This window comes from Lactuca serriola, chromosome 8 (genome assembly GCF_051521515.1).
Source record: "Lactuca serriola cultivar US96UC23 chromosome 8, Lser_US96UC23_V15, whole genome shotgun sequence".
NCBI lineage: Eukaryota > Viridiplantae > Streptophyta > Magnoliopsida > Asterales > Asteraceae > Lactuca > Lactuca serriola.
Genome location: NC_136415.1, coordinates 154,260,212 through 154,271,890, shown reverse-complemented (window position 1 = coordinate 154,271,890; position 11,679 = coordinate 154,260,212). Strand labels below are relative to the sequence as shown.

General features: G+C 44.0%; 1 protein-coding gene across 1 annotated transcript; it reads left to right on the top strand.

The window, feature by feature from the left end:
- The first annotated feature begins 10,249 nt into the window (after positions 1–10,249).
- LOC145067529 (uncharacterized) lies at positions 10,250–11,436 on the top strand. The gene is made up of 6 exons (XM_079014658.1): positions 10,250–10,267; positions 10,372–10,442; positions 10,540–10,606; positions 10,798–10,896; positions 11,009–11,116; positions 11,404–11,436. Exons 1-6 carry the CDS (start codon positions 10,250–10,252, stop codon positions 11,434–11,436), a joined length of 396 nt encoding a protein of 131 aa, XP_078870784.1.
- The last annotated feature ends 243 nt before the right edge of the window (positions 11,437–11,679 follow it).

Here is an 11,679-nt window from a genome sequence, read left to right as displayed (position 1 = left end):
ATTGATGGAGCGATTACTAATTATTGCTTTCTAATTAAAAACTGAAAACAATAATGTAAATGTTACAAAAAATATATAAATAAAATTAAAATTAAAAATAAAATAAAAACCAACAATTGTAAAATAACGAGCTATTTGTTGGTAGTTAATATGCTACAGAACTATAAAATATAATGCCGTAGAATTTTTTTGCTTTGAAACTAAATTTTTATTTTCCATATCTAAATCCGCAGCTATTCAATTTTAGTTGTAGAATTTTTCCTTAGCTATTTCGGAATTTCCCTTGTATTGCTATATGACTCGTCCAAACTCTTGCAACTAAGCAAACTAGCTACACATGCTACCCCTCGTCTAAAAGACCAAGCAAAGTGCAAGACACTCATCCTTATATTTTGCTAAGCTAGGGCTTAAGGTCTCATACTTAACCCAATATAAATATATCTCAAATCTCAATTAGTCTATTACTAATTTCCCTGTAGGGCACATTGATCGATCTTGATTCTTGAAGACGAATCACATACGGCACATTAGTTTTATCTTGAAAACTGAAACGTCGCATTTATCTTTTATTCTTCTATCACAATTCTCAATTATCGAAATCCTCAATGTCAAACTGTATGTGTTTCACTTCTTTTCCAGTTTTCCATTATCTATTAGGGTTAGCCAATTAGGGTTAATTATTTTCAGTTGTCCATTGATTACAAAATACAGATTTTCAATTGAAGTCTTGAATACTTCTGTGTGGATTTTGTCTTTGGACGTTCCGAATTTAGGTTGGAATGAACTCAAAGAAGCAATCAGTGAGTCAAGGCTATCAAACAACAAGTATTTCCATTAATCCATTAGTTCTAGTATTATGTTTGTTCATTTTTAGTTGTCTTTGTGATTCACAAAAAATATATACATAATAAAACAAAATTAACTCCTCAATTAATTTATAACTTCTTAGTTTATTGATGTCGGTTCCAATCCGGATAAAAGATGAGAGTTTATAACGTTAAGCATAGTAAAGGCCAAAATACCCTATATTTTTTTGTTCACTTAAGGCCCCCAGGCTATTTGAGCCACCCCGACTATATCTAAGTATGACATGCTTGCTTGAACCAAACTTAGAGATACCTCATGAATCAGAGTATGGCACGTAATGGGTGGTAGGCCTGTTGAAAATAACTGACACCCGAATAAATCGACCCACCCATTCTCAATTCGGGTAGATTGGGTTTGGAAATTTGGGTATTTGTTTAACCTAAAATTAATTTGGTTTGGATAGCGGATATGTACATAAAATTTCGGGTATACCCAAATACCCATTTTTTTTAAATTGTTAATTCCAAAAATCAAACAATATCATGATTGGATGTCCAAACAGTTAATTCCAAATATCATGATCTTTATAGTCCTCACTTCGAACATAACATAGAGTAGTGCATAAGGAAAATATAAGCCTCGTAATTAAGTAATATAAACATTCTAAATACAATTCACATAATGAGAACTTGCAAGTTCACAAGTGTTGAATATAAATCCTTTGCTATAAGCTTTTAATACAATGGACAATCCTTTGCAAAGGAATGTTAGAACAAAAACAAACAATGCCTTTATTCTATGGTTCTCAAATAAATATTTCTCATTTATCGTCAAAACGAGTTGCCGATAATCGTTAGTATAATATGAGCCACTTAAGTGTATCCAATTGTCATGAAACTTTTCTAGGTCTCTAGTAATTCAAACTCTCATACATGGAATAATTACACGTTATTCTTATCACATAATTTAATCATAATTCAATAATTAAGATATCTCATTCTTAATCACCCTCTTTAACTTGTTAATATCGTTACAAGGGTGATTCTCCATTATAACACTTCCGAAATAACAACATATATCTTTACTAACTTATAAAAGAAATCCTATTATTTCTATAAATAGATCCACTAAAATAATAATATTTTTTTAAGACGTTCAACTCTCTAAGCGTAAAGTACAACTAATCATGAATAAAATAATATTAAATTCTAATTTGATTACCTTTGAAATCTTATCTCTTCCAAAAATTTGACCCGATCTCTTTAATCCCCGGTTTGATTCCATGCTTATTCCTAAAATCTTGGCAAATATCTATCCATTGGCACATCATTCTCTTTATTGTTTGTTATTCCTAAAATTTAACTCCAACCTCAACCCACCTACGATCAACAATTAATAACATGAATCTCCCTGTTAATGGTCATCAAATTTAGTCATCCTCTTCATGATCATCGTCAAATTTAGCAATGAAAGGTGGGTTTTCAGCGCCCGGTGATTACATCTACTTCAAGTCCCAAGTCCCTCTCCACAAGATCCCAGTAAGCTTTTCTGGTCATAGATTCCGTCGATCTTTCACTTGATTATACATCTATTGACTTACCCAATTCGATAAATCACTGGTTTAGTTGGTATCGATTGTTACTTTCATTATGTCTAAACCCTATTTACAGTTTCGATTCAGCATCAATCGTTCGATGTTTACTCTCATTGAACCTAAAATTATTGAAATTCACATTAAACTGGAGCTATACTTCAACTTTTGAGATTAAATTGGCTAATTTGCAGCTTCCGATTGGTGTATTACTTACAAGCATAAAGCATTAATCTTTATAGCAAGTTCTATAAACAGAAAAAATGTTGATATTAGATTTTACATCCAAATTGATATAAGAATAACATATATGGACATTCATTTTGACATAAATTTTACAGATTTGCACAAAACAATGGAGATATTATGAATCCTGGAACTTGTAACAACCCAAATTTTCACATCCAAAAATTTCGTTTTTAAAACAGTACTTAGAAAACATTAATAATTAAAACATTGTTTAATTAAACCATTTCACATCGAAACCAAATTTGAAATCCACAACATTTGAACAACCAAAATATCAGAGTGTCAATCCCAGAATAAACTCATAACTGCAGAAACAAGAGTGTGTGTGATAGGCCGCTACCGCACCGGCTCCTTCCCCTTTGAAGCAGAGGTACCTGAAAACCAAAATTGAAAACCGTAAGCACGAAGCTTAGTGAGTTCCCCCACTGTACCACATACCATATAATCACATAACATACATATATTGTTAGGCATATCGGGGTCCCCGATCTACCCCTTCGGTCCTCTCGACCGGATACTGCCTAGCATATCTGGGTGCCGGCCTCCCCTTCAGTCCTCTCGACCGGATACCGCCTAGCATATCTGGGTGTTGGCCTCCCCTTCGGTCCTCTCGACCGGATAATGGGGAACTATTTCTCCCCTCTACTACTACCACATAACATGTATCACAATATCAGAATCTATCTAACATGGCTAGGTATGACTACCCCTTCGGCCCTACCGACCAGATATCTCGGGGACTATCTCCCCCTACTGTCACTAGCACATAGCATCATATCATACTAGCACATAAACATAAAACAGGTAGTAGTAATCCCTAGATGAATATCACAGAGACAATCATCTACATATAACTCCTACTGGTGGGTCGGCATTGTGGTCGTAGACCCACCACTACTGGAAGGTAACTCACCTCGAAGTAGCTGTTGATCTGATCGGGAACTGACTGTCCACTGTTGCTGCTGCTGCTCCGGAAATCCTCCGGCTGTAATTCCCACAACATACTCAATCAAACACTGCTAACTGCCCTTTGGGTAAAATGACCATTTTACCCCTAATCATGCCCTAAGTCAAAGTCAGAGTCAACTTTCAGTTGACCCGACTCGCCGAGTCCCTGTCCAATCGACTGACCTGGATCTCGTCTCTACTCGTCGAGTTAGGCGTTGACTCAACGAGTTCTCCTTCCAAACTGATGTTCAAGTCCTTCATCCTACTCGCCGAGTTGTATGAAAAACTCGCCGAGTTCCCTCATGGATGAGTCCGGCTTCCAACTCACTGAGTCACACCCCGTGACTCACTACTCTACTCGACACAACGAAAAGGGGACAAACTCGGAGACTCGCGAGCAGACTCGCCGAGTCAGATGAACGACTCGCCGAGTCGCTACCATGCAGTCTCTATATGGTCGATTTTGCTTGAATCCAGCTTATGCTATCCACAGATCTGGGTTCCTAGAGCATGAATAACACGTAAAGTTTCCAACTTTACGTGTAGATACTCACTAATGAGGGTTTTAGGGCTCAAAATGCACCAAAAAGGGTAGATCTAGGGTGTACATGCAACATGGGTCCATAAAGACAGTAGATCCAAGCTCCTGGAGCTCGATCTCACCTAGATCTAGAAGTTACCCAGCTTATCACGAGTCCACAAGCATACATAAGCTTGGAAATGGATCAAAAAGGGCTTTAATGGAGCCATAAGCATAGAAACAGAGGGAAAACGAGTTATACCTCCAAGAAATTACTGAGAGAACACGAAGATGCTAGGCTTCCTTCCCTTCCTCTTGATCTACTCCTCTTCCGTCCCAAAATCTTCAAGAAAACACACTAAAAATCCTCAAGCTCACAAGAACAAGGGCTAGAATGTATGGAGAGCTTCTGAGGGTGAAGGGGGCAGAGTTGGGGCACAAATGGTTGGTTTAAATAGGGTGCAAACCCTTGGAAATTAGGGTTTCAACAGACAGCGCGGACTCGCCGAGTCCATAATATGGACTCGCCGAGTCGCCAACTTAACCGCGTCCCAAGTCCCGTCTCTACTCGGCGAGTCGGGCCTCCAACTCGCCGAGTCCAAGGCCAATAATACAAAATACTCAGATAAAGCTTATATACCAGGAACCAGGTGCTACAAATCTCCCCTACTTATTTTAGACTTCGTCCTCGAAGTCTGCTGCTCGATCCTGAAACAGCTCGGGGTAATGCTCCATCATCTCTTCCACCGGCTCCCAAATCCACTCCGATCCCTTCCGGTGCTGCCATTGCACCTTCACGAGTTCCACTCGCTTGTTCCTCAAATCCTTCGACTTCCTGTCGAGGATTGCGACTGGACGCTCAATGTAATTCAGGCTGTCATCAACCTGTATATCCTCTAACGGCACTACCGCGGAATCGTCCACTAGGCACTTCCGCAGTTGAGAAACATGGAAAGTGATGTGGATCTGGCTGAGCTCGACTGGCAGATCCAGCCTATACGCCACCTTGCCCACCCGGGCTACAATCCTGAACGGCCCAATATACCTCGGGCCCAACTTCCCCCGCTTCCTGAATCGAATGACGCCCTTCCAAGGCGAAACCTTCAGGAGAACCATATCCCCATCCTGGAACTCCAGGTCGGATCGGCGCTTGTCGGCGTAACTTTTCTGCCGACTCTGTGCGGTCTGAAGCCTGCTCCGAACCTGCTGAATCCTCTCGGTAGTCTTGAGCACCACTTCGGTGCTCCCCATGACCCTCTGACCAACCTCTCCCCAGCATATCGGGGTCCTGCACCTCCGTCCGTACAACATCTCGAATGGAGGGCAGTCGATACTCGCGTGGTAGCTGTTGTTGTATGAGAACTCATCCAAGGGAAGAAAGGTATCCCAGCTACCACCGAAATCTAGCACGCATGCCCGCAACATATCCTCCAAAGTATGGATGGTCCGCTCGCTCTGACCATCCTTCTGCGGGTGAAAAGCGGTGCTAAAATGCAGATGAGTGCCCAACTCCTCATGAAACCTCTTCCAAAACCTGGAAGTAAAACGCACATCCTTGTCCGAGATAACCGATACTGGCACCCCGTGCCGCGCCACAATCTCCCTAATATAGATGTCGGCCAATTTCTCGGCCGATATGCTCTCCTGAATCGGAATAAAATGAGCACTTTTGGTCTACCGATCCACGATGACCCAAATTGAATCTACTCCACGCGCAGTCCTGGGAAGCTTCGTGATAAAATCCATCGTGATATCCTCCCATTTCCACAACGGGATGTCCAACGGCTGCATCTTGCCATGCGGTCTCTGATGTTCGGCCTTGACCTTCCTGCAAGTCAAGCACCGCTCGACGTACCAAGCCACATCCCGCTTCATGCAGAGCCACCAATAATCTAGACGAAGATCCCTATACATATTCGTTGCCCCTGGATGAATAGAGAATCGAGATTTATGCGCCTCCTCCATCAAGATCTGACGCACGCCTCCGTGATATGGCACCCACACCCTACGGTGTAGTGTCAATAGTCCGCGGCTATCATAATCGAAGGAGGAAACCTGACCCACCACACGCTCGCTCTTCCGATGCTCCTCCTTGATAGCCTCCCGTTGAGCCTCCCGAATTTGCTCCAACAGGGGAGTCACTACGGTCATCCTCATGCAAATATCCCTGATCGGCGCCGCCTTGCGGCTAAGCGCATCGGCCACCACGTTGGCCTTCCCCGGGTGGTAGAGGATCTCGCAATCATAATCCTTTACCACGTCCAACCACCGACGCTGCCTCATGTTCAGATTCGGCTGATCCATGAGGTACCTCAAACTCTTGTGGTCCGTGTAAATGGTACATCGAACCCCGTAGAGGTAATGCCGCCAAATCTTGAGGGAAAAAACCACCGCCCCCAACTCCAAATCATGCGTCGGGTAGTTCGCCTCGTGAGGCTTGAGCTGCCTCGAAGCGTAGGCAATGACATGCCCCCTCTGCATCAGTACCGCGCCCAACCCTGAAATGGACGCATCACAGTAAACCACAAAATCCTCTACGCCCTCTGGCAGGGCTAAGATTGGCGCCTCGCACTGTCTCAGCGTCTCAAACGCAGCCTGCTGCTCGGGTCCCCACCGAAAGACTACGGCTTTCTTCGTCAGCCACGTCAAGGGTACGGCCATCTTGGAGAAATCCTGAATGAATCTCCGATAGTAGCCTGCCAATCCTAAGAAACTTCGAATCTCAGATGGAGACTTCGGAACCTCCCACCTCATCACGGCCTCGACCTTGGCCGGATCGACCAGAATCTCGTTCTGGTTGACAAGGTGTCCGAGAAATTGCACCTCGCGCAACCAAAACTCACACTTGGAGAACTTGGCATACAAGCTCTCCCTCCTCAGGGTCTCCAATACCTCCCTCAGATGCTCCTCATGCTCCTCCTGTGTCTTGGAATAAACCAAGATGTCGTCAATGAAAACTATCACAAACCGATCCAGCATCGGTCTGCATACGCGGTTCATGAGGTCCATGAACGCGGCAGGAGCATTGGTGAGCCCAAACGGCATCACCACGAACTCATAATGGCCATAGCGCGTCCGAAACGCGGTCTTCTGCGCATCCTCCTCTCTGACCCTCTTCTGATGGTATCCCTAACGCAAATCGATCTTGGAAAACCAAGACGCTCCCTGAAGCTAGTCAAAGAGATCATCAATCCTCGGGAGTGGGTAACGGTTCTTCACCGTTACCTTATTCAGCTCCCGATAGTCTATGCACATCCGGTGCGACCCATCCTTCTTCTTCAAAAACAGGATTAGGGCTCCCCAGGGTGAACTGCTCGGATGAATAAATCCCTTGTCTAGCAACTCCTGCAGCTGCGTAGACAACTCCTACATCTTGTGAAGAGCCAACCGATATGGTGCCTTGGCTATTGGAGCCGCACCAGGAACGAGGTCAATCCTGAACTCCACCTGTCACTCCGAAGGTATCCCAGGAAGCTCCTCTGGGAAGACATCTGTGAAATCTCGCACCACCGGAACCTCGCTCACTGTCGTCTTACCCGCCTCCCGGGTATCCATCACGTACGCGACGTATCCTGCGCATCCCTGCTGAAGGTAGCGTCTAGCCCTCGCTGCTGAACATACTGTAGGTCCACACTGCGGCCTCTCGCAATGAATCACTAACTCTCCCCCACCTGGGGTCCTGACTCGCACTAGCTGTTGTGCGCAATCTATCACCGCCCCATTAGGGCTCAACCAATCCATGCCTATAATCACCTTGTTCCCACGCAACGGAATGGAAACCAGATCCACCAAATAGCACTCCTCGAATAACCTCATAACACAATCTCTAAATACTGATGATGCCCGCACTGATCGATCGTTGGCAATCTCCACCTCCAAAGGGAAATCCAACATGCCCGAAGACTCAAGAAACTTCTTGCTAAGCGCAAGGGAAACAAATGATCGGGTAGCACCCGAGTCAAACAACACCTGAACTGGGATACCGTTCACATGGAACGATCCTAACACATATATACATACACCGAGCACATATCAATATCATAACATCATATAAGTAAATGAGAGGGAAAGAATCATACCCGTCACCACATCGGGTGTTGCGCGTGCCTCCTCGGTGGTCAGCTGAAATGCCCGGCTCCTCACCACTGGAGCCTCTGCCTTGCCCTGTCGGCCATCTGTGATCCGTAGGGTCACTGGAGCTGGCGCCTTCACCGGCGTTGATGCTGTCAACTGGGGGCAATTGGCCTTCTTGTGGCCCCTCTGGTTGCAGTGGAAACACAGCAACTCAGACGTCTGAATAACTGCTGCCAGAGCAGTGCAATCCCTGCTATAGTGCCCAGACTCGCCGCACTTATAGCAGCCTGATGATCCCAACTTGCACACCCCCTCGTGCGACTTGCCGCATTTCCTGCAGCGGCCCCGTCCCTGTTGGCCCTTTGGCCCCAAATCTGATCCCTTGGGCTTCTTCCCCGAAGCCCCTCCTGGCTGTCCCTCCTCTGCCTTCCGTTTCTGGATGTGCTCCAAATCTATCTCCCTCTCCCTTGCCCTGGCAATCATAGAGTCCAAGGTGGGGCAAGCTGAAAAACTAACATGCTCCCGGATATCAGCCTGGAGCATGTCATGATAGCGGGACCTCCTCATGTCCTCATCGCCCGCATACTGGGGCACCAATAGTGCCCTCTCCCGGAACTTAGCGGTGATCTCCACCACAGTCTCCGTCGTCTGTCTCATATCCAAAAACTCCCTGGCCAGCTGTTGAAGCTCGACAGCCGGCGCAAACTCTGCCCTGAACCTGGTCACAAAGTTCGACCAGGTCATAGCCTCAATAGCTGAGGCTCCCAACGAGTCACCCACTGACTCCCACCAATCTTGAGCTCGGTCTCGTAAACACCCTGCTGTACACCTCACCTTCGACCCCTCGGGGCAGAAGCTAGTCAACTGTGCAAACTTGATGTCCGCAATCCATCGCCTGGCAGCAATGGGGTCTTTCACCCCGTGGAAATCCGGCGCACCACTGCCCCTGAAGTCCTTAAAGGACAGCGTGCGAGATCCCGACTGGCCAGATGCCATGTCACTCCTGAATGCCCTGAGGCGATCCTCCATCAACTCGATGATCCCTTCCTTGATCGACCCGAAGATAATGGGGGCCGAGTCAGTTCTTGATCTAAGAAGATTCCCTTGAACTCGCCGAGTCAGGGCAATGACTCGCCGAGTTCCCTCATGGATGAGTCCGGCTTCCAACTCAATGAGTCACACCCCGTGACTCACTACTCTACTCGACACAACGAAAAGGGGACAAACTCGGAGACTCGCGAGCAGACTCGCCGAGTCAGATGAACGACTCGCCGAGTCGTTACCATGCAGTCTCTATATGGTCGATTTTGCTTGAATCCAGCTTATGCTATCCATAGATCTGGGTTCCTAGAGCATGAATAACACGTAAAGTTTCCAACTTTACGTGTAGATACTCACTAATGAGGGTTTTAGGGCTCAAAATGCACCAAAAAGGGTAGATCTAGGGTGTACATGCAACATGGGTCCATAAAGACAGTAGATCTAAGCTCCTGGAGCTCGATCTCACCTAGATCTAGAAGTTACCCAGCTTATCACGAGTCCACAAGCATACATAAGCTTGGAAATGGATCAAAAAGGGCTTTAATGGAGCCATAAGCATAGAAACAGAGGGAAAACAAGTTATACCTCCAAGAAATTACTGAGAGAACACGAAGATGCTAGGCTTCCTTCCCTTCCTCTTGATCTACTCCTCTTCCTTCCCAAAATCTTCAAGAAAACACACTAAAAAGCCTCAAACTCACAAGAACAAGGGCTAGAATGTATGGAGAGCTTATGAGGGTGAAGGGGGCGGAGTTGGGGCGCAAATGGTTGGTTTAAATAGGGTGCAAACCCTTGGAAATTAGGGTTTCAACAGACAGCGCGGACTCGCCGAGTCCATAATATGGACTCACCGAGTCGCCAACTTAACCACGTCCCAAGTCCCGTCTCTACTCGTCGAGTCGGGCCTCCAACTCACCAAGTCCAAGGCCAATAATACAAAATACTCAGATAAATCTTACATACCAGGAACCAGGTGCTACAGAACTGCTAGAACAGCAGATGTTTACTACAAACAAATCATGGCACTCTCCATGAAGGTAACAACAACTTTAACATTGTTAAAGACAAAAACCAAGTTGAAGGATTCTTTTTCATAACAAAGTTTTCAGAAATCTTTTTTTTTGTTTTGTTTCTTTTTCAGGGTTATCGAGTGATTTCTGTTGATATTCCTCGTGTTTGGAACAATCAAGAATGGGTTCAAGCATTTGAGAAGTTTTTAGATGTTATTGATGTCCACCATGTAAGATTATCTGATTCCATTTTTGATGTTATTGTTATTTATGTATCTATTGAATCTTTTTTTTAACAGACATCTTTATGGAACATCACTTGGTGGATTTTTAGCACTACTTTTTGCTCAACATAGGCCAAGAAGAGTAAAGTCTTTGGTCCTTTCAAGTGCATTTTTGGATACAAAATATTTCTTAGCTGCAATACCTTAGGCCCCTGTGTACGTATCATAAAAAAGGACACTTTCTATATACAATTATACACAAAAGTCTTTTTTTTGGACTGAATGAACTGTGAGTAAATGACTATTTTACCCTTATGTAACATTGTTAGTTAGAGCCCTTTTTTCCTGTTGAAACGGTATGTCCTAACAGGAATCCCAAATGGTCCACATGAACCATTTATTGCTGATTCTGTGGACTTTGTTATTGCACAGGTGAGTTTTATAAACACACATACTGAATTATTTCCTAATAATTTGAAAAAGAAAATCAATAGTTTAAAGTAATTATGTCGTAATAAATATGTTAAAAATATAAAACTTGCAGGTTAAGACCCTGACAAGGGGGGATTTGGCTTCCAGATTGACTTTAATAAGTGATGTTGCATCAATGGGACCTCTTCTTCTTTCGGATTCTCTAATCACTATAATGGATGTAAGCTTCCATAACTCATAATCATATTAAAAACAGCAACCTAAACCTATCCCACCTAAGGAAATGTTAGATTTACACTTGTTGACTTAACACTTTGTTGTTGGTATTAATGAAATCGGAAACCAATTTTTACTTTAGAGCTATATTACTAATAAGCATGAATTATGTTTCATGTCATTGTTAGAGATCTTAAGGAATGTTTATCCATATTTGTAAAACATATGTTCTTGTGAATCATTTATTTAATTTTTTAATTAATTTGGTTAATAGATAATATTGTTTTGCAGGTAGAAGTGAAGATGCTACTGATATCATCATAGACTCATAGTACTACTTCTAACATAGCTTTCTATTGGAAGGGTATGGATCTTGCTATGTTGGCAAAAGGGGAGCTTAAGGAAAGGGTGTTGATTCAGTTTCTTGGGATATGTATCTATTTTAGGCTGATGGGTATGGGCTGGAAAACGGCATTGAGGAGGCTAAGTTGGCCATCCTCAACTCCATACTCCATGGAGACTATTGGATCATTGCCCCCTCTAATGTCAGGCCGGATTACATTGGAG